At 47.3% G+C, this 26300-nt stretch overlaps 2 protein-coding genes across 2 annotated transcripts; both read left to right on the forward strand.

Annotated features, from left to right (window-relative positions):
* The first annotated feature begins 1975 nt into the window (after nt 1–1975).
* LOC132592088 (uncharacterized) lies at nt 1976–8504 on the forward strand. Its single transcript, XM_088668935.1, has 6 exons — nt 1976–2114; nt 3241–3733; nt 3942–4005; nt 4482–4564; nt 4681–4807; nt 5824–8504. The coding sequence occupies exons 2-6, from the start codon at nt 3332–3334 to the stop codon at nt 6666–6668; spliced, it is 1521 nt and encodes a 506-aa protein (XP_088525061.1). The 5' UTR covers nt 1976–2114; nt 3241–3331; the 3' UTR covers nt 6669–8504.
* A 1372-nt stretch (nt 8505–9876) lies between these two features.
* LOC148686094 (uncharacterized) lies at nt 9877–19175 on the forward strand. The gene is made up of 6 exons (XM_088668934.1): nt 9877–9999; nt 11216–11696; nt 11904–11985; nt 12201–12283; nt 15567–15693; nt 17669–19175. Exons 1-6 carry the CDS (start codon nt 9992–9994, stop codon nt 18505–18507), a joined length of 1620 nt encoding a protein of 539 aa, XP_088525060.1. The 5' UTR covers nt 9877–9991; the 3' UTR covers nt 18508–19175.
* The last annotated feature ends 7125 nt before the right edge of the window (nt 19176–26300 follow it).

Genomic DNA, 26300 nt, shown 5'->3' on the forward strand with positions numbered 1-26300 from the left:
ATACCACCAGGTGAATGATGTATTGTTAAATGACATGAAATTAGGTTTGGGGGATAAAAGGTCCAAATTTCAAACAGAATTGTTGGAAGGCAGAGTGAAATTGTTGTCAAAGATGTATAATTTCTTGTTAGAATGGCACATGACAGATGAGTTGACAAAAGATGTGATGATAAAATGGGCAAAAGACTTTGGGTACAATATTGGATGTGATGCGTGGTTGAAACTGTGGAATGAAACATTGAAATTTACAGCATGTACCGCTTTGAAAGAAAATGTAATGAAAATGATGTATAGATAGTACTTAACGCCAGTTAAACTAGCTAAAATGTATAGAATGAGTAGCAAAGTTTGCTGGAAATGTAAAGATAAAGATGGTGAATTTTACCATATGTGGTGGACATGCGAAAAAGTAAAAAGATTTTGGGAAATGATATATAATGAACTGAAAAAATTTTTAGGTATACTTTTCCCAACAAACCTGAAGCTTTTCTATTGGGACTGTTAGGAGAGGAAATAGCAAAAAGAGATAAGAGACTATTAATGTATGCCACAACTGCGGCTAGGACTTTATTAGCCCAAAAATGGAAATCATTTTATTAGCCCAAAAATGGAAATCACAAGAGATACCGATGATTGAGGAGTGGCAGACGAAGATGATAGACTATGCAGAATTAGCAAAGTTGACCTGCGGGATCCGTGTCCAGGGAGATACAAAGTACCAAAGGGAACGGAGTAAATTCATTGACTCTATGGAGAAGAACTGTAGAAGTTTAAAGACACGTGGAGGACTGAAATAAATCCTACGAACTGGTTTTAACTAGATGGACTAAAAGGAACTGTGAGATAAGGTTAAGCAATAAAGCCGAATGGCGGGAGGGAGGGTAGTCACAGCTCGGCAGAGCGAATTGAATTGAGAGGAGGAGATAAGAGAATTTGTATTTTCTTTTTGTTGTTGTTTATGTGTTGTTTATATGGAAAATTGAATAAAAATTATTGGGGGGGGGATAAAGAGAGATTTACATTTCCCTGTTTCCCAGCCAAGTTAATCACAGCCTTTTGCCTTCATCTGGGTTTGTTCTTTCTGGAATGGCTACCTGTCTGGCACTCAGGTAACAGGAGGCCAGGGATTATGACTCAGGCATAAGGGCTGCTGAGTAGCTGAGCTCACCTGTCTCTATGAATCTCTGAAGTTTCCCCAGTGAGCCAGTCCATAGATACAGTGATCAGTGAATTGTGACATTTGGAATTGTGGAGCAGAGTCCCTTTGAATAGATAGGAAGAAACTGGGATGAAGTGTTTTGTGGGGACAAATGACAAAAGTGATTGTGCTGATTTTGGTGGTGGGCTGCATGTGCATGAGATCTGCTGGAGGGGCAGCCCCCCCCCATACATAAATTCCTGCAACAAGCTGAGATTCCTGCATTGCTGGGGGTTGGACTAGATGACCCTGGGATCCCCTCTTATCTCTCCACTCCTGAATTCGAGGAGGAAGTTCTCCTGCAAAGTCTTTTTCCCTGCAAGCTGTTCCTCTGGTTTACGGCTAGGGTTGCCAGACTCAATAGAGGACAGGACTTCTGTGCCTTTAATTGCCCTGCTCTCTTTTGAGTCTGGAAACCCTAAAGAGAAACCAGCAGACCCTTTGCTTGGAAATTAAACAAAGGGCCTGCTGGTTTCTTTCAGGTTTCCAGACTCAAAAGAGAGCAGGGCAATTAAAGGCACAGAAGTCCTGTCCTCTATTGAGTCTGGCAATCCTAAACAAAGCATATGGGGAAAGCTTAATAATATAAGAAGCTCAGAGTCCAACCAAGAGCCTCACCCCCAAAAGGATATCTGGGCATTGGCGTAGGCAAAGGGGCAGTTGCCCCCCTAAATCCATTAAAAAAATAATAAAAAGCCGAGGTTCTGCCAAGCGAGAGAGGGCTGAGCTGGGTGGACTCGGCTTTGCAAGGGTTAAAGGGAAACGAGCTGTCTTCCTAGAGAGGACAGGAAGCAAGGGGGATTCCCAGGTCCTCCCGAGCCAAGGCCCCTCCCTCCCTCCCCAGTCCTCCTTTCCTGCTTTGGTGTCTCTCCTGCAAGGGCTGCAATCGCTGTCCCTTCACTCCTGGGATGATCGGGTGAGTCTCCTCTTCCTCTCTCTCTCTCTCTCTCTCTCTCTCTCTCTCTCTCTCTCTCTCTCTCTCTCTCTCTCTCTCTCTCTCTCTCTCTCTCTCTCTCTCTGCAGCAGGGGAGTGATCCCCCCTCCCCCTCCCCACCCCTCCCCACCCCTTCTCTACATAAGTGCCTGGGGACTCCCATTTCACTGTATCTGAAGAAGTGTGCATGCACACGAAAGCTCATACCAAAATAAAAACTTAGTTGGTCTTTAAGGTGCTACTGAAGGAATTTTTTTATTTTAGAAGGAAGGAAGAAAAGGTGGGAGAGAAAGGCCAGGAATAAAGAGAGGGGTCCCAGCCCATAGTCTGGCTGCTGCATTGCAAACCAGTTTCCCAGTCGTCTCCAAGGGCAGCTCCACACGGAGGCCACTGCAGCAATCCCCTCGCATCCAGAGCATGGCATCCCACGACCACATCCTCTCCGGAAATGGGCACTGCTACTCACTGAGCCTCCAGGGACCTTGGCAATAATAATAATAGTAATAATAATAATAATAATAATAATTTATTATTTGTACCTTGCCCATCTGTCTGGGTTTCCCCAGCCACTCTGGGCGGTTTCTAACAAAAATTTAAAATCTGGCTGTGTGTGTGTGTGTTAAGCTATCTAATAGAATAATAATAATTAATAGCCCTCCTAAATTTAAAGAGAGCTGTCTTTGGCCTCAGGCGGTTGGCCAGATACATACCTGGCCCTCAGAGCAAAGAAAAAGGGACCCCACCCCAGGAGTCTGTATGGGGAATGGCAGAGAGTCCAAGTGCTAGAAAATGAGTCAGAAGCAGGGGAGTGGGGGGGGGAAGCAACTCCTGAGGACCCCCAGGTGAGGACCCCCACTAGAGCCAAGCATCCCTTTTTCACAAGATACAAATGACTCCCTTGTCAGTCAGTTCTGACTTTATGCATTGACTGGAAGGCAGGAGAAACCAGGCTGGTTCATTTCCCAGAAATCCCTTCAGTTGCTTCCACATTTTGCGTTGTAATCGTCCAGCCCTGGTTCCTAGGAAGACTTATCCATGATTGCGCAGGGATCCTGTTGCTTCTTCTGACCTACAAATTCTGTAACAGAACAATGTATTTGCTTTGTAGGATTTGCTAGAGCTTCTCATTAAGACAGACAGAACTTGGCAGAAGAGCAAAGGGTTCCTTCTGATCTCTTAGAGGCTTCCTGAGAGCAGAGATGGATGAGCGAGACTCATCAGGCCCAGGAGCAGGAAGAGGCCATGCCATCCAAACTGGGAGCAGTGGGGGATTCTGGGAAAACCCAGTGCAGAAGATCCAGGATGAGGAGGACACCCTCCGCTCGGAGGTGCAGAGCCAGCAGTTGAGGCGGTTCTGCTGCCAGGAGGCCAAAGGACCCCGAGAGGTTTGCAGCCGACTCTACCACTTTTGCCACCAGTGGCTGAAGCCAGAAAGGCACACGAAAGCTGAGATGCTGGACCTGGTGATCTTGGAGCAGTTCCTGGCTGTCCTTCCCCCGGAGATGGAGAGCTGGGTGAGGGAATGCGGAGCGGAGACCAGTTCCCAGGCGGTGGCCCTGGCCGAAGGTTTCCTCCTGAGTCAGGCAGAGGAGAAAAAGCAGGTGAGAGAGACTTTCCTCTGGATACTCCCAAGGGGCTCCAAACAGGACAGAGAACATCCCATGATGGTCTACTGGTGGCTCTCCCCCCCCCCCCCCTGGGAAGGCATCCATTAAGTGAGATCTAACAGCCTTAAAGCTGTTGGCCCTGACATTAATTTTATAATCCTTCTCCCTATTCTCTGTTTTGAATCCTTGTTTCTTTTTTCAGGGAAAGGATCTCTTTGCAGAAATGGGCCAGATTTCTCCGTTGGACACTAGACAGAGGCAGCTGGGTAAGGAGGGAGAAGTTTTTTTCTCCGTTTAGTCTCATTCTGTTGGTTTTCCAACTCATATGTGGGTTCTTTTCATACAGTCATACCTTGACATCCGAACACTTAGACTTCCGAAGGTTTCGACTTCCGAAGTCGATAACCCCCAGAAGTCCTTTCGCCCGCAGAGCAGCACGCACGGTCGGCGCAGGCGCCGTAGCGGCACTTTGAGAACCAAAAACCTTGACTTACGAAGACGGCCGCGGAACGGATCGTCTTCGTAAGTCAAGGTACCACTGTATTTTGTTGGGGAGATAGTTGGGGCCCAGAGGAGGGGAGATATTTTTTTTCACAACTAACATCTGAAATGCGCCCCAACATCCAAATACTCTCAGCAGGAGAGACTTTCTCAAAGGCCCCTCTGTAGTTTGAGAGTCACTGATTCACCTGTGAGAGAAGCAGGCACTCTGGGCCTCCCCCTTACCTTTTTCCTCTTGCAGGTGACACAGTGATACTGGCTAGACCTCTTCATCCATCTTTACATGGCGACAGAGGAGAAGCAGCGGCTGTGGAACCAGATCAGGTCAGGGAAACTGCCTTGTGGGGACAGAGGCCAAGGGCTGGAAATATGTCTTAGGTCAAGGAGTGGTGGAGAACAACAGTGTTGTCTCAGAGGAGGACATTTCCCTTTTCTTTTAGGGTCCAGTGTGCTTTGAAGATGTTGCTGTTCATTTCACAGACGAGGAGTGGGCGTTGCTGGATTCTGACCAGAGAGCTCTGCATAATGACGTCATGGAGGAGAATTGTGGGATCGTGGCCTCTCTTGGTAAGGCTCCCTGTGGGGTGGTCATATCTGCCTGGAAATTTAAAAAATACCTTCTTGTGATGAACCTCCTATATTTTCACAGAGATCAACAGCGCCCCCTTAAAACACCTGGGATTTCAATAATAATAATAATGGGCGGCTTCCAACAACCATTAAAATACAATAATCTATTAAACATTAAAAGCTTCCCTAAACAATAGTAAAGGTAAAGGGACCCCTGACCATTAGGTCCAGTCGTGACCGACTCTGGGGTTGCGCGCTCATCTCACATTATTCGCCGAGGGAGCCGGCGTATAGCTTCCAGGTCATGTGGCCAGCATGACAAAGCTGCTTCTGGCGAACCAGAGCAGCACATGGAAACGCCGTTTACCTTCCCGCTGTAGCGGTTCCTATTTATCTACTTGCATTTTGATGTGCTTTCGAACTGCTAGGTTGGCAGGAGCTGGGACCAAGCAACGGGAGCTCACCCCGTCACAGGGATTCGAACCGCCAACCTTCTGGTCAGCAAGCCCTAGGCTCAGTGGTTTAACCACAGCGACACCTGGGTCCCTAAACAATATTCCCACAATAAACCTTGAACAGTAAATTACTGTTTTTTTCTGCGAATGTTCTTCCTTGAGTTGCAGCATATTAAACAAGAATCAGGCTGGTCTCAACTGCCCAGGCCATTTTAACTGTAAACTTCAGAGTTGTTAGGGAAGTTGAAGTAGCTTCTGTCAGGCTTTCAGTTTTTGTTTTTCCTCCCGTCAGTCTTTGGCTGTCCAAAGAGAAGACTGACATTGGAAATGGAGGAGAAGCCATGATGGAGCCAAACAAAATCCATTTGAGAGAAGAGCCAGGCTTATCGAATCACAGGTTCCCGTAAGGATGTCAGTTGATCCGGGTTAATAAATGTACCCAACACTTCAGTAAAACCTTCCATCTAACCCACTTGTGTTATTCCTCTATTACCAGTGTTAACAAGTATTCTTCATTAATTTCTTCCTGAGGCTCTAATCCATTTCTCTTCATTGTAGATAATGATGGACTGGAAATTAAGAACAAGGGTGACCATGACAAAATCCCCACAATGGAAAAGCTGTATAAATATCTTGAAAGTGGAAAAAGTTCCCATTTCACTTACCATCAAAGAAATCCCACTGGGAAGAAAGCATATCAGTGCATGGAATGTGGAAAGAGCTTCAGGAAGAGCTCCAATCTCATTTCCCATCAAAGAATTCATACAGGGGAGAAACCGTATCACTGCATGGAATGTGGAAAGAGCTTCAGTCGGAGCTTCTCTCTCACTTCCCATCAAAGAATTCATACAGGGGAGAAACCATATCGGTGTGTGCAATGTGGAAAGAGCTTCAGTACGAGCTCCAGTCTCACTTCCCATCAAAGAATTCATACAGGGGAGAAACCCTATCAGTGTGTGGAATGCGGAAAGAACTTCAGTACGAGCTCCAATCTCACTTCCCATCAAATGATTCATACAGGGGAGAAACCACATCATTGTGTGGAATGTGGAAAGAGCTTCAGTCGGAGCACCGATCTCATATCCCATCAAAGAATTCATACAGGGGAGAAACCCTATCAGTGCATGGAATGTGGAAAGAGCTTCAGTCGGAGCTTCTCTCTCACTTCCCACCACAGAATTCATACAGGGGAGAAACCCTATCAGTGTGTGGAATGCGGAAAGAGCTTCAGTACGAGCTCCCATCTCACTTCCCATCAAAGAATTCATATGAAGGGTGGAAATAACTTTAGTATACAACTTTATGCTGCTCTGCCTGAGAGTGTTTGGGAGGACTGCTCCCCCGAAAGCCTACTTTCCACCTTGGGCCCGGGGGCAGGACCCATACTCCCCTACAGCTTTTGAGGCTCCTAGGAAACCTGGAACAGTGCCGCTGCTGCTTTGCTTGTAATTTTGATGTGTCTGTGTTTTTGCTTTTTATTTTTTTATTGTTTTGGTTGTTTCTTGTATTGGTTTTAATTTGATTTTAAGGGGAGGGGTCAGGGCTGCCTGGGAGTGGGCCCCAGCCAACAAAATGGCTGGGGCAGGTTCCACGGGGGGGGGGGGGGGGGTTGGCACTGGGACAACCAATCCCAGTGATCACGGGTAGGAGGAGGAGTTACGCTAAGACCAGACCATGTCATTACCGAGGAGACAGATTTAGTCGTTGCCTGAGGACTATCCCTGCCTCAGGGTCTGGTCTTGACCGGATGGATACTAGAATCGGCAAGGGTTACCCACACGACCTGAAGGTACTGCTGTGCAATGCAAGGTCAATGATTCATAAGACCACTGCCATCCATGACTTGATTGTGGATGGAGGACTTGACCTGGCATGTGTAACAGAGACTTGGTTGGATGAAGCAGATGGGCCTGTCCTTGCTGCTGCTTGTCCACCAGGTTTCTCTTACGCTACCTTGTGGGTGGGCAGGGGGGGGGTTGCAGTGATTTTTAGGAAGTCCTTAGTTTGCACCAGGCGTCCTATTGGGAAGACCCAGTTCTCTGAGTGCATGTTCTGGAAGTTGGGCAATAGGGGCAGTACAGGATTCCTTTTGGTGTACCGACCTCCCCGCTGCACCAAGGATTCCCTGCCCGAGCTGCTTCAGATTGTGGCAGATGTTCTCCTGGAGACACCTAGTTTGGTTGTCCTAGGGGATTTTAACATCCATGCCGACACAACCTTACAAGGGGCTGCTTGGGACTTCGTGGAAAGCATGGCCTCCATGGGGCTGTCCCTGAATAAGTCTGGCCCAACCCATAGCCACGGACATGCCTTGGACCTGGTGTTTACCTCTATGGATATTGGTGATCTGACACTAAGTAAAAGCGAAACTAAAGAAGTGCCATGGTCAGATCACTACCTGGTGCAACTGGACTTCTCCACGACCCTTCCCCTCTGCAGGGAGGTGGGACCGATTCGGATGGTCCGCCCCCGCCACCTAATGGATCCAATTGGCTTCCAGAGAGTGGTAGGGGATACTTTATCCCATGTTGATGGCCTTTCAGCTGATTCCCTGGTGGCCCGCTGGAATGTGGAGTTAACCAGGGCTATTGACTGTTTGGCTCCGAAGCGCCCTCTCCAATTGCATGGAGCCTGGACAGCCCCGTGGTTTTCCCCGGATCTGAGGGCAATTAAACAATCGCTGAGACAGCTAGAGCGCCGGTGGTGGATAACTCATTCTGAATCTGACCAGGCACGGGTTAGAGCTCAATGTCAAGCCTACCAAGTGGCGATAGCGACGGCTAAGAAGACTTTCTTCACCGCCTCTATTGCATCTGCTGAAAACAGCAGCAGGAGACTTTTTCAGTTGGTTCGCAATTTAGCGGAATCACGTGCTCCATAAGAGCACAGTATGGGTCACATGATCTCCTGCAATGATTTTGCAAAGTTTTTTTTACAGGTTTTGGGCTGTTTGTTTTGTGTTTTCATATTGTGATTTTATGTTTTAACCTTCCTGAGAACTGTGGGTGTAGGGAATCGGAGCCAACTCTTAGAGGGTGAGGGGTCTTTGCCCCCAAAAAATATTTGAGGGTGCCACCCCCCAGTTGATAGGCATTCCCATTAAAATGGCATGCATGCACCACAGCATGTGATAGATTATGCGAGGAGGGGCTTACTAAACCCCTTCTATATTTTATTCAATTTGGCATCCCTGGTATAGGGCGGTATAGAAATTAAATAAATGCTTATATAAAATAAAACTGTCTTGGTCGCCTTTATTAGCACATGTTCCAGCTTGTCCATATCCTCCTTATTATCATTTGAAAAATTTATGTGCCCTTTATCTGAAGATTTCACGGTGGTTCACAACATAAACAGACAGGTTGAAAGAATGTATTTCTCAAAAACAAGTCAAGGCAGAGAAATCTCTCCTTCTTTTCTTTTCTTTTTTCTTTTGGATGGAATTACAAACTTTGTTGATCAGGGGACTGCTGTGGAAATAGTGCATGTTGATTTCAGTAAGACTTTTGACAAAGTCCCCTGTGACATTTATGTGAGGAAGCTGGTAAAAGGAGGACTGAATGAGGTAACTTTTAGGCGGATTTGACTGACCGAACCCAAAGAGGACTCCTTCATGGTTCCTCCTCATCCTGGGGGAAAGTGACAAGAGGGGTGCTGCAGGGTTCTGTCCTGGGCCTGTTGTTGTTCAACGTCTTTATAAATGACTTGGATGAAGGAACTGAGGGGATGCTCATCACATTTGCAGACGACACCAAACGGGTCAAAGATCAAAGGCAGTAATAGTACCACTTTATTCTGCCTTGGTCAGATCCCACCTAGAATACTGTGTTCAATTTTAGGCACCACAATTTAAGTATCTGTTTGAAGGTCCTGTGTGAGTGCCTGGAGGCGGTTGGAAGATGGATGGTGGTTAACAGATTGAGGTTGAATCCTGACAAGACAGAAGTACTGTTTGTGGGGGACAGGAGGCGGGCAGATGTGGAGGACTCCCTGGTCCTGAATGGGGTAACTGTGCCTCTGAAGGACCAGGTGCGCTGCCTGGGAGTCATCTTGGACTCACAGCTGTCCATGGAGATGCAGGTCAATTCTGTCCAGGGCTGTCTATCAGCTCCATCTGGTACGCAGGGTGAGACCCTACTTGCCTGCCTCTTGTAACCATTGCTTTCTGAGAATTTATATTCTGTATCAAGAAAATAAATAAAAACATTTTTTAAAGGAGGTGGGCAAATCATGTGTACTCTTCCATTAATCTGCTTTTTATACAATAAATTTGATACGCCCAATATTGATATAGACCCGCCTCCCCCACTTTCTGCTGTTGCTTATGAGATGAAGTCCTAGCTCCGCGATAGAGCCAGACCCCGCGAGGGACCTCCATTTCTCAATGGGAAGCCAGTTGGGATCATCGGCATTGGACAGCTGCCAATCAGCGATTGCAAAACAGCGCCCCCCCCCAACTATCTGCGCTTCAGCAACGGAAGCCGATTAGAAGCTGATTAGAGAGGCCGGGATCAGGTCAGGTTCTGGCAAGCGAGAGAGGGCAGAGCTGGGTGTACTCGGCTTTGCAAGGGTTAAAGGGAAGCGAGCTGCCTTCCTAGAGAGGACAGGAAGCAAGGGGGATTCCCAGGTCCTCCAGAGCCAAGACCCCTCCCTCCCTCCCCAGTCCTCCTTTCCTGCTTTGGTGTCTCTCCTTCAAAGGCTGCATCGCTGTCCCTTCACTCCTGGGATGGTCGGGTGAGTCTCCTCTCTCCCCCCCCCCGAGGGTGCAATGGGGAGACGGGGGGGGGTCCCCAGGTGCCTGGGGGGACAAACCCAAGTCAGGGAGGAGAGGGTTCTGCCAGGGAGGAGGGGCGAGGTCTGCAAGGCTCTCCTTCCTGGAGATCAGAGGATCCCAAACTCCCGCGAAATCTCCCTTCTTCAAACAAAGGAGTCCCTGGGACTTTAACTCTGTGTGACGTCGCTCAGTGTCATTGCACAACAGAGGAAACATGTGCAAATGGTTTTCCAAAGCTGGAAGGGGAGGTGGACTAGGAAGCCCCACCCCCAAGAAACCCACAGGGAGGGACAAAAGGTGGGAAAGAGAGACCAGGAATAAAGAGAGGGATCCCAGCCCATAGTCTGGCTGCTGCATTGCAAACCAGTTTCCCAGTCGTCTCCAAGGGCAGCTCCACACGGAGGCCACTGCAGCAATCCCCTCGCACCCAGAGCATGGCATCCCAGGACCACATCCTCTCTGTCCCAAAGGGATTCTTGCTGGAAAACCAGTCGAGCCGGAAATGGGCGCTGCTACTCACTGAGACTCCAGGGACCTTGGCATTAATGGCTGTGTGTGTGTCAAGCTACCGTATCTAATAGAATAATAATACTAAATTACCTGCCTAAATTTCAAGGGAGATGTATTGGGCCCCACCCACCTGGCCCTCAGTGGGTTGGCCAGATACATACCTGGCCTTCAGAGCAAAGAAAAAGGGACCCCACCCTAGGAGTCTGTCTTGAGAGTGGATGAGAGGCCAAGTGCAAGAAAAGGAGACAGAAGCAGAGGGGTGGGGTTGGGGTTTGGGGCAACTCCTGAGGACCCCCGGATGAGGACCCCCACTAGAGCCAAGCATCCATTTTTCACAAGATAGAAATGATTCCCTTGTCAGTCAGTTCTGATTTCATGCATTGACTGGAAGGCAGGAGAAACCAGGCTGATTCATCTCCCATAAATCCCTTCAGTTGCCTCCACATTTTTGTATTGCTAGAGGGCTAGAGACTTTCTTCTTCTTCTCCTCCTCTTCCTCATCCTCTTTCTTTTCAGAAAGATAGCTCACGGTTTGGGCTGTGGTGCAGTCCTACACTGGTTCCCAGCAAGACTCATCCATGCTTGCTCAGGGAACCATTTTCTTCTCCTGATATTATACAATTTTTGTAACAGAACAATGTATTTGCTTTGTGGGATTTGCTACAGCTTCTCATTACAACAGACAGAACTTGGCAGAAGACAAAAGGGTTTCTTCCGGTCTCTTAGAGGCTTCGTGAGACCACAGATGGGTGAGCGAGACTCAGCTGGCCCTGGAGCAGGAAGAGGCCATGGCATCCAAACTGGGAGCAGTGGGGGATTCTGGGAAAACTCTGTGCAGAAGATCCTGGGTGAGGAGGACACCCTCCGCTCAGAGGTGCAGAGCCAGCAGTTGAGGCAGTTCTGCTGCCAGGAGGCCAAAGGACCCCGAGAGGTTTGCAGCCGACTCTACCACTTTTGCCACCAGTGGCTGAAGCCAGAAAGGCACACGAAAGCTGAGATGCTGGACCTGGTGATCTTGGAGCAGTTCCTGGCTGTCCTTCCCCCGGAGATGGAGAGCTGGGTGAGGGAATGCGGAGCGGAGACCAGTTCCCAGGCGGTGGCCCTGGCCGAAGGTTTCCTCCTGAGTCAGGCAGAGGAGAAAAAGCAGGTGAGAGAGACTTTCCTCTGGATACTCTCAAGGGACTCCAAACAGGATGGAGAACATCCCATAATGCTCTACTAATGGACCATCCTTTTTCTGGGAAGGCATCCATGGAATGAGCTCTAACACCCTTAATTATTTTGTCTTTGTCATTTTCCTTCTAACATTTCTCAACATTCCTTCTCTGTTTTGAATCCTTGTTTTTTTTTTCAGGAAATGGATCATTTTGCAGAAATGGACCTGGATTCCTGTGAGGCAGAGAGGCCTCCGTTGGACACCAGAGAGAGGCCACTGGGTAAGGAGGAAGGTGGCTTCTCTCCGTTTGGGGTCATAGAATCATAGAGTTGGAAGAGACCACAAGGGCCATCCAGTCCAACCCCCTGCCAAGCAGGAAACACCATCAAAGCATTCTTGACATATCTCAGCAGGTCAGGCTTTCTCAAAGGCCCTGTTTCAACTGTGAGAGAAGCAGGCACTCCTGGCATCCTGCTTACCTTTTTTCTTTTGCAGGTGACAGAATGAAGCCAGCAAGACCTCCTTATTCACCTTTTCATGGGGGCAGAAGGGAAGCAGCGGCTGTTGAACCAGATCAGGTCAGGGGAAGCTGCCTTGTGGGGACAGAGGCAGAGGGATGGAGCAATGTCATGGACTGGTTGGGCACAGAGGAATGGTGGGAGGAGGCAGCCGGGGAACCAGGAAGGAAAGATAGCTGAGAGCCCAAGAAGTGGAGGTAGAAGAAGGATGGGCGGTCAGAATAGGAAGAGGGATGAAACAGTTGCTGAGACGGCTAGAGCGCTGGTGGTGGAAAACCCGTTCTGAATCAGACCGAACAAGGGCTATGGAGCTAGAGCTAGAGCTCAACTTCGAACCTACCAAGTGGCAATGGTGACGGCGAAGAGGACCTTCTTCACCGTTTCCATTGCATCTGCAGAAAACAGCAGCAGGAGACTCTTCCAGGTGGTTCATAATCTATCAGAACCACCTTCGTCATTGGGGCCTAGTAAAGACCCCAAGATCTCCTGCAATGCTTTTGCAAAGTTTTTTGCAGATAAAGTCGCTCAGATTCGGAAGGAGGTGGACTCCACCGTGGGAGCAGGGCCGGGGCGGGAGAGCCCTGTCTAGTCATGTTTCATGGGATGTTACCTGTGAGGATGTGGACAGGCTGCTTGGATGAGTGAAACCGACCACCTGTCTCCTTGACCCTTGCCCATCCTGGTTAATAAAAGCAAGCTGGGAAGGGCTGGGTGATGGGCTCCACAGGGTGGTGAATGTTTCTCTCTGTGAGGGAGCCTTCCCAGACCCGCTGAAAGGCGGTCATTAAACCGCCTCTTAAAAAAACATATTTAGACCTGGCAAATATGGCTAATTATCGCCCAATCTCAAATCTACCATTCTTGGGCAAGGTGATTGAGCGGGTGGTTGCTGAACAACTCCAAGCACACCTGGAAGAAGCGGATCACCTGGATCCCTTCCAGTCGGGAAGGGATCATCATGGGACTGCCTTGGTCGCACTGGTGGATGATCTCCGGCGAGCTAGGGACAAAGGTGAGAGCTGTTTCCTAGTTCTGCTGGATGTCTCAGCGGCCTTTGACACCATTGACCATAACATCCTTCTGGACCGTCCAGAGCAGTGGTCCTCAACCTTGGGCCTCCAGATGTTTTTGGCCTACAACTCCCATGGTCCCTAGCTAGCAGGACCAGTGGTCAGGGATGATGGGAATTGTAGTCTCAAAATATCTGGAGGCCCAAGGTTGAGGACCACTGGTCTAGAGGGGTTAGGAGCTAGGGGCACTGTTATACAGTGGTTCCACTCCTTCCTTCTGGGCCGTGTTCAGAATGTGGTGTTGGGGGATGAGTGTTCAGACCCCTGGGCTCTCACTTGTGGGGTGCCTCAGGGTTCCGTCGTCTCCCCCATGCTTTTTAATATCTATATGAAGCTGCTGGGAGAGATCATCAGGGGGTTTGGGCTGGGTGTTCATCAGTATGCGGATGATACCCAGCTCTACCTCTCAAATCAGAACCAGTGAAGGTCCTGGGTGAGTGCCTAGAGGCGGTTAGAGGATGGATGGTGGCTAACGGATTGAGGTTGAATCCTGACAAGAGAGAAGTACTGTTTTGGGGGGGCGGGCGGGTGTGGGGGACTCCCTGGTCCTGAATGGGATAAGTGTGCCCCTGAGGGACCAGGTGCGCAGCCTGGGAGTCATTTTGGACTCACAGCTGTCCATGGAGGCGCAGGTCAATTCTGTGTCCAGGGCGGTTGTCTACCGGCTCCATCTGGTATGCAGGCTGAGACCATCACTGCCCACGGACTGTCTCGCCAGAGTGGTGCATGCTCTAATTATCTCCTGCTTGGACTACTGCAATGCGCTCTACGTGGGGCTACCTTTGAAGGTGACCCGGAAACTGCAATTAATCCAGAATGCGGCAGCCAGACTGGTGACTGGGAGCAGCCACCGGGAACACATAACACCGGTCTTGAAAGATCTACATTGGCTTCCAGTACGTTTCCGAGCACAATTCAAAGTGTTGGTCCTGACCTTTAAAGCCCTAAATGGCCTCAGTCCTGTATACCTGAAGGAGCGTCTCCACCCCCATCGTTCTGCCCGGACACTGAGATCCAGCACCGAGGGCCTTCTGACGGTTCATTCGTTGCGAGAAGCCAAGTTGCAGGGAACCAGGCAGAGGGCCTTCTCGGTGGTGGCGCCCGCCCTGTGGAACGCCCTCCCATCAGATGTCAAAGAAAAAAACAGCTACCAGATTTTTAGAAGACGTCTGAAGGCAGCCCTATTTAGGGAGGCTTTTAATGTTCTGCCCGGACACTGAGATCCAGCACCGAGGGCCTTCTGACGGTTCCCTCACTGCAAGAAGCAAAGTTACAGGGAACCAGGCAGAGGGCCTTCTCGGTAGTGGCACCCACCCTGTGGAATGCCCTCCCATCAGATGTTAAAGAGATAAACAACTACCTGACATTCAGAAAACATTTTCTAGACAGCCCTGTTTAGGGAAGTTTATAATGTGTGACATTTTAATGTATTTTAATCTCTGTTGGAAGCCGTCTAGAGTGCCTGGGGAAAACCAGCCGGATGGACGGGGAATAAATTATTATTATTATTATTATTATTATTATTATTATTATTATTATTATAACTTAGTGAGCTGGGAGAGTCTGTGGCAGAATGCAGTCCAGAATCAGAGGCAGAAGAGGGAGGAGGCAAGAGGGAGGAGGGAGGTGGAGAGGAAGAGGTGAGTCAGGAGAAGGAGGAGCCACAGGTGTCTCCCTCTCCTTCTGCCAGAAGCCACCCTCCCTGCTTGTCTCTCAGAGCCAGGAGACCCCCTGCATGGCAGGAATCTCTGCTAGATCATCCAAGACAGATGGCTATCCAAAATAGGCTTATTTTATTTCTAGATTGAGCACTGAATGCTAAAATAGGCTTCTAAGCAGTGGGCAGACAATTACAAATAGTGGCCAGGATTCACCTAACCAGCCCTACCCGCTGCAAAATGGGGCCTGCCCCCCACTCCTCCCCCTCTCCATGCCCCCATGAACCCCTTGAATTTGGCTCTGGGGCATTGGGAGGAAACTCCCCAGAACAGCTCACCAAGAGAGGAGAAAGTGGATCTTTCCATCAGGCAAACTGGAATGCTTGCGTAGGCAGAATGACTTGAAAAACACAAGGTGGGGAGTACCACCTATTTGTACAAAGACGAATACTCATAATTCAAAGGCAGAATAAAATAAACATCCATAATTAAAATGGGCAGCAAAGCAATCCTATTGAAACAACACAGCAAATAACAGGAAGGAAAGAACAGAGCATTGTGTAGCAGATCATATTTCTGCTGTCTCAGAGGAGGACATTTCCCTTTTTCTTTTAGGGTCCAGTGTGCTTTGAAGACGTCACTGTTCATTTCACAGACGAGGAGTGGGCGTTGCTGGATCCTGACCAGAGAGCTCTGCATAAGGACGTCATGGAGGAGAATCGTGGGATCATGGCATCTCTTGGTAAGGCTCCCTGTGGGATCGCCATATCTGCCTGGAAATTCAAAAAATACCTCTATTTGACAAGCCTCATATATTTTCACAGAGTTCAACAGCGGCCCCTAGAGCTCTTGGGAACCTAACACCCCCACAATAAACAGCAAATTACAGTTTTTTATTTGAACAACCTTCCTCAAATTATTCCTTTTTCTGCCACGATTGGGCTGCTCTGAACTGCTCAGGCCATGTTAAATGTCAGCTTCATAATTGTTAGGAAAGATAAGTAGCTTCAGGTTTTCTGTTTTTGTTTTTGCTCCTGTCAGTCTTGGGTTGACCAAAGAGACGCCTGACATTGGAGATGGAGATGGAGGGGATGCCATGACTGGGCCAAACAAAATCCATCCCAGAGAAGAGCTAGGCTTATTGTATCTCAGGTAGTAGTAGCAGTGATGATGATGATGATGATGATGATGATAGTAATACAGTGCTAACTCGGTTTACCAACTTGATCTTTTCCAGAACAGGAATGTTCTTAAATTGAGGTACCACTGTAGTAATAATAATAATGTTCATTTATACCCTGCCCATCTGGCAGGGTTGCCCCAGCCATTCTGGGCGGCTTCCAACACATATATAAACATGAAAGATAAATAATATTCTGATCCCATATAAAAAGAACATTAACTTTAAAATGAGTAACTTATACTACCGGTAGTGCCAAAATTGTGGAAACCTTTTCTGAAAAGTGTATTTCTGAGGTTTGATGGCTCACACGAAAGCTCATACCAAAATAAAAAACTTAGTTGGTCTTTAATGGAAGGAATTTTTTTATTTTGTTTTGACCAGTCCTTGCACTGAACTTCACATTATATTTCACCATGTCATCTTGTATACACCCATATGATGTTATGTAGGGAAAGTCTCTCCATCCTTCGATTGTCACTTGCCTTTCTGCACCTTTTCCTGCCTTTACCAGTCTGATTTTGTAGTGACTTAGTCTCCTTATACCTCTTCAAAAATATAGAAAGGCCAGCTTTGGTTGTTTTCCCCAATCTTTTTTCTAATTTCTTCATAACTGTAGGCTTGTTCACTTAATACTACTATTTTACATCGCTTTCTGGGTGACCAGTCAACTCTTTGTGCCATTTCTATAATTTTATTATGTTCTACAAACTCACTGGAGTTGACTGGAGGAGACTCTTGAGAGTCCCATGGACTGCAAGAAGATCAAACCTATCCATTCTGAAGGAAATCAGCCCTGAGTGCTCCCTGGAAGGACAGATCGTGAAGCTGAGGCTCCAATACTTTGGCCACCTCATGAGAAGAGAAGACTCCCTGGAAAAGACCCTGATGTTGGGAAAGATGGAGGGCACTAGGAGAAGGGGACGACAGAGGACAAGATGGTTGGACAGTTCTCGAAGCTACAAACATGAGTTTGACCAAACTGCGGGAGGCAGTGCAAGACAGGAGTGCCTGGCGTGCTATGGTCCATGGGGTCACGAAGAGTCGGACACGACTAAACAACAACAACAACAACAACAACAACAACACAAACTCACTAAATTAAAGAACACAAAAAACCCACCAACTTGATAGCAATCACATAACACACTGACAAAAGTCCACCTAAGCAAGTTGTGCTTCTTTTTTCTGGTTATTTGGCTATACGTTTTGATAGAATACAGATAATTGAACAAACTTTGTTGCTTTACATTAATGATTAAATTACCTTTACATTGGTATATAATTTTATGGTATTATTCCAAAAGAAGTGGTATTTTGAGACAACAAACCTCTGAAATACACTTGTTTCCAAAAGGCTTCCGCCATTTTGGCCACTACTATATATCAAACTAAGCAACATTCAACAATCCATCAGAATCTAATGATAATATGCTGGTTAATGACAAATCACAAAGGTAATGAACACACACCCAACTCCCTTCAGTTCTTCTGCATTTGTCCCTGAGGCTCTAATCCCTTTTTGTCTCCATTGCAGATTGTGATGAATCGGAAATCGAGAACAAAGGTGACCACGACGAAATCCCCAGAGAGGAGAAGCCACGTAAAAACTTGGAGTGTAGAGAAAGCTACAGTCAGAGCTCCCATTCCACTTCCCATCAACAAAATCTTATTGGAATTAAAATTTATCTGTGCATGGAATGTGGAAAGAGCTTCGGTCAGAGCTGCGATCTCACTTCCCATCAAAGAATTCATACAGGGGAGAAACCCTATCAGTGTGTGGAATGTGGGAAGAGCTTCAGTCACAGCTCCTCTCTCACTTTCCATCAAAGAATTCATACAGGGGAGAAACCCTATCAGTGTGTGGAATGTGGAAAGAGCTTCAGACAGCGCTCCGATCTCACTTCCCATCAGAGAATTCATACAGGGGAGAAACCCTATCAGTGTTTGGAATGTGGAAAGAGCTTCAGGAAGAGCTGTGATCTCACTTCCCATCAGAGAATTCATACAGGGGAGAAACCCTATCAGTGTGTGGAATGTGGAAAGAGCTTCAGTCAGAGACCCCATCTCACTTCCCATCACAAAATTCATACAGGGGAGAAACCCTATCAGTGTATGGAATGTGGAAAGAGCTTCAGTCACAAACAGCATCTCACTTCCCATCAGAGAATTCATACAGGGGAGAAACCCTATCAGTGTGTGCAATGTGGAAAGAGCTTCAGTAATGGCTCCCATCTCACTTCCCATCAAAGAATTCATACAGGGGGAAAACCATATCACTGTGTGGAATGTGGAAAGAGCTTCATTGATAGCACCAAGCTTACTTCCCATCAAAGAAGCCATACAAAGGTCGGAAAAACCATTATACAGCTTTAGGAGCCAGGCAAATCTGCACCTTCTTAACCAGGCCTTTGGCTGATTGACATCTGTCCATAAGCTTTAATTAGCTTGTGTTTAAGTAAACAAAGTTACTGGTCCAGTCGCGCTTCCGGACGTAAATCTTCCATTTCAGCAGAGCTTTTTAGCACAACGGCAAAGAGTAAGGATTAGTCAGCAAGAGTTGTAAATGCAGGAACTCTGGAGCAGGTTGCAAACTCAAAAAGCTTTATTTAGAAAAACGTAGCCAGGAGATAAGGCAGACATCCTTCATCTCTGGCCAAGTAAAAACTTAAACAAAACTGTGCCTCAATGCACAAACTTGAGGCATGACTCCTACACACAGCAATCAAAACTAAGAGATAACACTACTGAGAGAAATAACGCTCCTAAGAGAAAGAGCACATGCAAGGAACTGACTATTTATACAGGCTGTCTTACATTCCCGGATGTTTAATTAAGCTCAGCTGCTCAGTGTTCAGGGCGATTAGTGTAACTTAACCCTTTAATACCAACACCCCCTCTCGCTCGTGACACTGAGCTGTAACAAATTCAGACCTGAACAGAAATCTTGATGTGATTGCAAACTTAAAGCTTTTGTAAAACCATCTGCGAGATTATCTTTACTTAACCCTTTAATACCAACAACATCTAATGCCCTTTTAAAATGTGGTGTTTTGTGCTTTTATGTTTTGTTTTTATTTGTAACCATCCTGAGACCTGTGGGTTTAGGGAATAGGTGCCAACTCTTAAAGGCCTAGGGGTCTTTGCCCCCCCCCCCATGAAATATTTGAGGAGGCCATCCCCCAGTTTTTTGGGTTGTTTCCCCCCCCCAACGCAACCTTTTATTCTTCTGCAACTTGCTGTACCATTTCTCTTTCAATTTGCCCTCTTAAAAAATAAAATAAATAAACGCACAAAGGTCATGAGGAGAACAAAATATAGGAAAATACAAACATGGACAGGTCCTGTGTTTGCGGGCAAAACACAAAAGTTCCTTTAAAGCAGGGTTTCCCAAACTTGGGTTCCCAGCAGTTCCCAGACTACAGTTCCCATCATCCATCCCCATCAGTCCTGCTATCTAGGGATGATGGGAGTTGTAGTCCAAAAACAGCTGGAGACCCAAGTTTGCTTTAAAGGGAAAGTACGCGGGCCCTCTAATACCCTCTGCTGGCCAAAAGCATTGCCACACAATCTGAACCACCCCCAGTACTGCTAATTGGAATTTATAGATCGCAAAATTGAAGTTTGATCGGCACTTCAACCTCTTGGGAGCTTCTAGGTACTTTCTGCACCACCTAGAGTACCCATGGAATTGTGGCTTCTACTGACAACACACATGGGAGAACAAATGAAAGACAAACACAATGGGCAGGAAAAAACCTGGAAAGGGCCATACCAAATGGACATCCGGTGTGAAGAGGTAACTTTTCCCACTGCTGAACAATGCAAAAAGTAGAGGAGATGAAATGCTAGAAGTGTTCTCAGGGGCAAGGGGAGCTGCTGGTAAAATGAACTTCGGGCTCAAAATATTACTTTTTAAAAAGTTGCTGCCATTATAGGCATTGCCATTCAAATGGTGTGCATGGATCATGTGATTGATTGTGCAAGGCGGGTCTTACCTGGGCCCCCACCAATATTTTATTCAAGTTGGCACCACTAGGTTGGGTGGTTTACAAATTAAATAAATTAATTAATCGCCTTCCTTTACACATGTTCTGGCTTGCCAATATCCTTATTTATTATCATTTTTATGCCCTTCATCTGAAGATATCGCAACATAAACATTTAGATTGAAAACCTGGCTTTCTCAAAAACAAGTAAAACCAGAGAAATCTCTCCTCTCTTTTTTTTGGGGGGGGGGATGGAGTTGATCACGGGACTGCTGTGGAAATAGTGCATCTTGATTTCAGTAAAGCTTTTTACAAGGTCCCTGCGATATTTATGTGAGGAAGCTGGTAAAATGTGGGCTGAATGAGGTAACTGTCAGGTGGATTTGACTGACAGAACCCAAAGAGGACTCCTTCGTGGTTCCTCATCATCCTGGGGGGAAAGTGACAAGAGGGGTGCTGCAGGGTTCTGTCCTGGGCCCATTGTTGTTCAACGTCTTTATAAATGACTTGGATGAAGGAACTGAGGGGATGCTCATCCCATTTGCAGACGACACCAAACGGATCATAATGGTGTTTTCTCTCGTCTTCAGCAACAGACAGGGAGACAACTGTGCAAAAGCACAGCAGAGCGGAAGAGATACCGTATTTTTCACTCCATAAGACACACTTTTCTCTCTTAAAAAGCAAGGGGAAAAGTCTGTGTGTCTTATGGAGCGAAGTCTGTGCACGGCTCTCATTTTGCGTGCAGCGTTTAAGCCAGGGGTAGGCAACGGATGCGGCCCAGTCGCCTTCTCAATGTGGCCCACGGACGGTCTGGGAATCAGCGTGTTTTCACATGATAAGAATGTGTCCTTTTACTTAAAACTCATCTCTGGGTTATTTTTGGGGTATAGGAATTCATTCCCCCCCCAAAAAAAATAGTCTGGCCCACCACATGGCCTGAGGAACGGTGGACCGGCCCACGACTAAAAAAGGTTGCTGACCCCTGCTTTAAGCAGCTCTCGGTCCGCTGGCTTTACAGCGAGCCAGGAGAAGGGAGCCCTCCTCTCGGCTCGCTGTAAAGCCAGCGCACCAAGAGCTGTTTACCCACTGTGCGTGGAAGCGAGAGCAGGCAGAGGAGCCGTGGTTGGGGGACGCTCCCAACGGAGGCTCTTGTGCCTGCACCATAGAGAGGCGGGGGCAGGACCAGCAGCATTCCAATGTCCTACATCACCCCTTTCTGATCTTTAGGATACAAACTCCCCACCCTTTTCCCTCTACTACAGGCGTCACCAACCATGGGAAGAAGGGGCTGAGTAGGGGACTATGTATTGCATTCGGAGCCAGCGGGCTCCCCCCACCCCGACTCCACCAGCCCTTCCCTGGGAATCAATGGAGGGGCAGTGGAGAGCGCGTGCCAGTTCCTGGCAGGAAATGCAGCAGGCATAGACAAGCTGATTGGGATTCGTGGCAGGCAAGGATTCAACGGCGTCATTGCCTAGGTGTCGTCCCCTCCCCCCAGCACCGTAACAACATGCCTTTTAAAGTTGATAAAAATGGGGAAACACAGAGGGCAGCTTTGGGTGCAGTATGTATGATGTGCGCGGATTTAATCCGGTGCCCAAAGGATTGTGCACGAGGCACAATGGATCCGAACTCCCCCCATCCAGTGGCAAATCTCCCCATCCTCAAAACCCCATTTCCTTCCCGCTTGCCTCCCCCCCAACTCCTGTTTTTAAACCAGAATCGATCTGCGCACTTACTATTTCTGAGCCTTGATAAAGCTGCATCATTGGGAAATGAGGCTGCTAAATCCACATACTGTACAGTGGAAGCTCTACTTACGAATTTAATCCATTCCGAATGCACATTCGTAAGTATAACACTCGTAAGTCGAAACGATGTTTCCCATAGGAATGCATTTGGAATGGATTAATTCATTCCGGGGCCTAAAAAAAGGGCACTTTAAAGCCCGGCGGGAGGCCGGCGGCGGCTGTGAGGACCCGATCCGGCCATATGGGGGAATGGGGGGGGGGTTTCCTCACTGAACACCTCTGAGCTTCTGCCCCCAGTCCTCCAAGTTCTGTATTTTGATTATTTATTGCGCTAGTTAATTGTTTTACGTGTCCTCTTAACAATAATTTTTGTTGTTATAGCCATTGAAATAATTCTCCCCGGTTATCAGTACTGGCAGGCTGCTCCTGCACCTACTCTCATGATTTATGACTTAGCCAGCAATTAACGTTGACTTGGGACAATCCATCAGGATGCTATCAGCAACACCCGGCTGTTGCCCAGGAAAGTATAAAGACAAGGGAAGATTTCTTACCATCCTTTTTTTTTATTCAGCATTTACAGAAAGAGGTTATACAACCCAGCCTCTTAGATAATGGCGTTGTCCTGGGTGAATCTCTCCGCACCCCCCCGTCTCTCCCACTTGCCCATTAGTCACTTCTACGGGTGCTGCTACATGCCCTCTGCCTTTGAGCTCTTTGCTCTCTTACTTTCAGGGCTCACTGGGTTCTGGGAGATGGAGGGTCTGGAATGCTTTCTAATGATGTCTCAGTCAGGTGTTGCACTGGCTCTCCCATGATCTCCCAACTTTCCCTCTCATCTGCCTCTGAGCTGCAACCTACCTCGAGCCCCTATTGTCAATCGATGCTGCGGGGGGGGGGGGGGCGTCTCCACCATTCCTCCTCTGCCCAGCCCCTGACATCATCCTGGGGAAAAGTGACATGTGGGGTGCCACAGGTTTCTGTTCTGGGCTCGTTGTTGTTCAACGTCTTTATAAATGACTTGGATGAAGGCTTTGAGGAGATGCTCATAGAAATTGCAAATGACCAAGATTATCAAGGGTCTGGAAACCAAGCCTTGTTTGTGATGAATGGTTGAAGCAGTTGGGTATGTTTAGCCTGGAACAGAGAGGAGATAGCCACCTGGAACAGAGAGGAGATAGATCTAAAGGGCTGTCACATGGAATACGTTTCCGAGCACAATTCAAAGTGTTGGTGCTGACCTTTAAAGCCCTAAATGGCCTCAGTCTAGTATACCTGAAGGAGTGTCTCCACCTCCATCATTCTGCCCAGACACTGAGATCCAACACCGAGGGCCTTCTGGCGGTTCCCTCCTTGCAAGAAGCCAAGTTGCAGGGAACTAGGCAGAGGGCCTTCTCGGTGGTGGCGCCTGCCCTGTGGAACGCCCTCCCAACAGATGTCAAAGAGGAAAACAACTACCAGACTTTTAGAAGACATCTGAAGGCTTTTAATGTTTAATAGATTGCTGTGTTTTATTTTTCTGTTGGAAGCCGCCCAGAGTGGCTGGGGAAACCCAGCCAGATGGGCGGGGTATAAATATATTATTATTATTATTATTATTATTATTATTATTATTATTATTAATACCCCGCCCATCTGACTGGGTTTCCCCAGCCCCTCTGAATGGCTTCCAACCGAATATTAAAAACAATAAAGCATCAGACATTAAAAACTTCCCTAAACAGGGCATCTCAAGGCAGCCCTGTTTAGGGAAGCTTTTAATGTTTGATGGATTTCTGTATTTTAGAATTTCTGTTTTTTTTTGGAAGCCGCCCAGAGTGGCTGGGGGAACCCGGCCAGATGGGCGGGGTATAAATAATAAATTATTATTATTATTATTATTAAACAGTTGTCTTTTAAAAGTAAAATAGTTGTTTATTTCCATGACATCTGATAGGAGGGCATTCCACAGGGCGGGCGCCACCACCAAGAAGGCCCTCTACCGGGTTCCCTGTAAGTTCGCTTCTTGCAAGGAGGGAACCGCCAGAAGGCCCTTGCCGCTGGATCTCAGTGTCCGAGCTGAATGATGGGGGTGGAGACGCTCCTTCAGGTATACTGGACCTGGAACAAGCTTGTTTTCTTCTGCTCCAGAGTGTTTGACTAGATGGCCCTTTGGATCCCTTCCAACACTACGAATCTATGGTTCTATAAAACTAGAATCAATCAGCAGATCTCCAATTTAAAAACAAAGCAAAAACATTCTAAAGACAAATGCAATGAAAAGGACCTGAAAGCAGTTATGAGTTGTGCACCACAAAGGGCTTATACATCACCTTGCACCATGATCTGTTTACTAACCGATACTCTTTTGAACCTTCAGGGCAAGTCCTGGATTCTTTTACTCAGACCCACATTTGAGGGGTCCTCATTCTGCAGGGAGCAGGGGTGCCCACTCGCATAATTGATCACATGACGCAGTGCACACACACCATTTGAATGGCAATGCCCGTCAACTTAGAAGGTCAGCCCCATCGCGGACTTCCGGTTTTGCCGCGGATCGTTTAGCGGGCAGGAAAAGGAGCGCTGTAGCACCTCCAAACTTTGCTGGGCAAAGGGGGTGTTCCGCGTGGCTAGCGGACCCCAGGAAAGGTCGGGGAGGCGATCCTCGACCGAATGGTCGGTCGCGCCTGAACGTACTCTCAGCTTCGCGCAAGCACGGCGGAGGAGAGGAGAGACCAGGGCGCTGCGACGCTGAACATCGGGACCAGCAAAGAAGCCGAACCGCGCCCGAGCGATCACGCCGGCAAAATTCCTTATATTTTAACCCCACCAATATACCCCCGAGCGTAAACTGATTGTGGCAAGAAGGGGCAACAAAAGCGCTGAGAGCGTCCCCCCCCCGCGCGTCGGAGACGGTGAGATAAAACGATACAACAAAGTGAGGCGGGGGAGAAGGGAAGGAACAAGCGGAAAGTCTATCTTTTAAAGAGACGCTATCGGGGGGTAACTTAACGTTTATTCAGAGGGGAGTATATATGGATCAATGTGTAGGAACCTGGTGGACTTTGAACTGACAGAAGCGCGCACACATAAGCCTTGAGTCACGAAACAAAGTGGCAAAAAAAGGGAGGAGGGGATACTTTTGAGACAAAATGGCGACAAAGTTACAAATTGTATGACTAAGCAGACAAAGTCTTAGAGAACCGGGAAGTGACGAGGCGTGTACCGCCAAATGCATCGGATATTTAAAGGGGCACAATACAATTTAAAGGGGCGCAAAACAATTACAGAGAGACAACATATACAGCCAGCTGCTTAAACATATCCAACTTTATCAGCGAGTTCCCCTTGTCAGTAAGCAAACACGACATCGTGTGGCACCGTGTGGCTAAGCAGAGTCATGCCACAGGAAAATAAGAAACTAGAGAAAGTGAAGAAATTGAATGCTGAGACTGCATCACAAAGAAGAATATCACTAAATGAGCAAGAAATGGAACTTAAAGAGCTGATTTTGAGCTTAAGGAGTGACATAAGTGAAATAAAACATGACCTGGCAGAAATTAAGACTGAGATGAATGAAAGAGTGAGAACCCTGGAGGATAAGGTGGAAAAGATCGAGGAGAAATATGAAACTATTGTAAAGGACACCCAGGAAACTAAAAACCACCTGGGAAAATTGGAAGAGACTGCAAATAAATCGGCAGAGACTATTCAAGAGCTGCAATCTAAAAACCAGGCTATAGAAAATATAGTGGAAAAGATCTCTAAGGAAAAAAGAGGTGGAAAGAGAGAAATGGAAGATATAAGAAAAGACCTTGATAAGCAAAAGGCGGCATTTGAAGCCCAACAAGATGCCCTAGCCCTTATGCAAATGAAATTAAGGGAGAAAACTCTGAGATTTCGAAATATTCCAGAACTACCACAAGAAAACATCGAGAACAGAGTGATTACAGCCTTGGCGAACTGGCTCCAGATAGAAGAACCGGAGATAGAATCAAGAATTGAAGAGGCCTTTAGGATCAACTCCAGGAAAGCAAGAATGAACAACTGGCCAGGAGACTGTTTGGTGACATTCACGACCTTATGGCTCAGAAACAAAATTTTACGGACTAAAGGGAAAAGGAAACTAATGATGGACGGTGCCGAGATAGTGGTCATGAAGGAGATTCCACCACATCTGCTGCAGAAAAGGAAAAAATACCAATTTCTGACCAAACATCTGCAAGCAAAAAAGATTTTCTTTAAATGGGAATACCCAGAGGGTCTTTCCCTGTTTTACAAGGGAAGATGGAGAAAATTTGAGTCGCCGGACACTGCTGACAAATTTTACAGGACTTATTCACAGCAATTAGGGGGAGACAGGAACAGAGAGATCAAGGAGAAACAGGGACTGAGAGAGGAAGAAATTGATGGCGAAGCGGAATATGAAGAAGGGGAAACGGGGGCA

Source organism: Zootoca vivipara, chromosome 4 (assembly GCF_965207765.1).
Source record: "Zootoca vivipara chromosome 4, rZooViv2.hap1.1, whole genome shotgun sequence".
Lineage (NCBI taxonomy): Eukaryota > Metazoa > Chordata > Lepidosauria > Squamata > Lacertidae > Zootoca > Zootoca vivipara.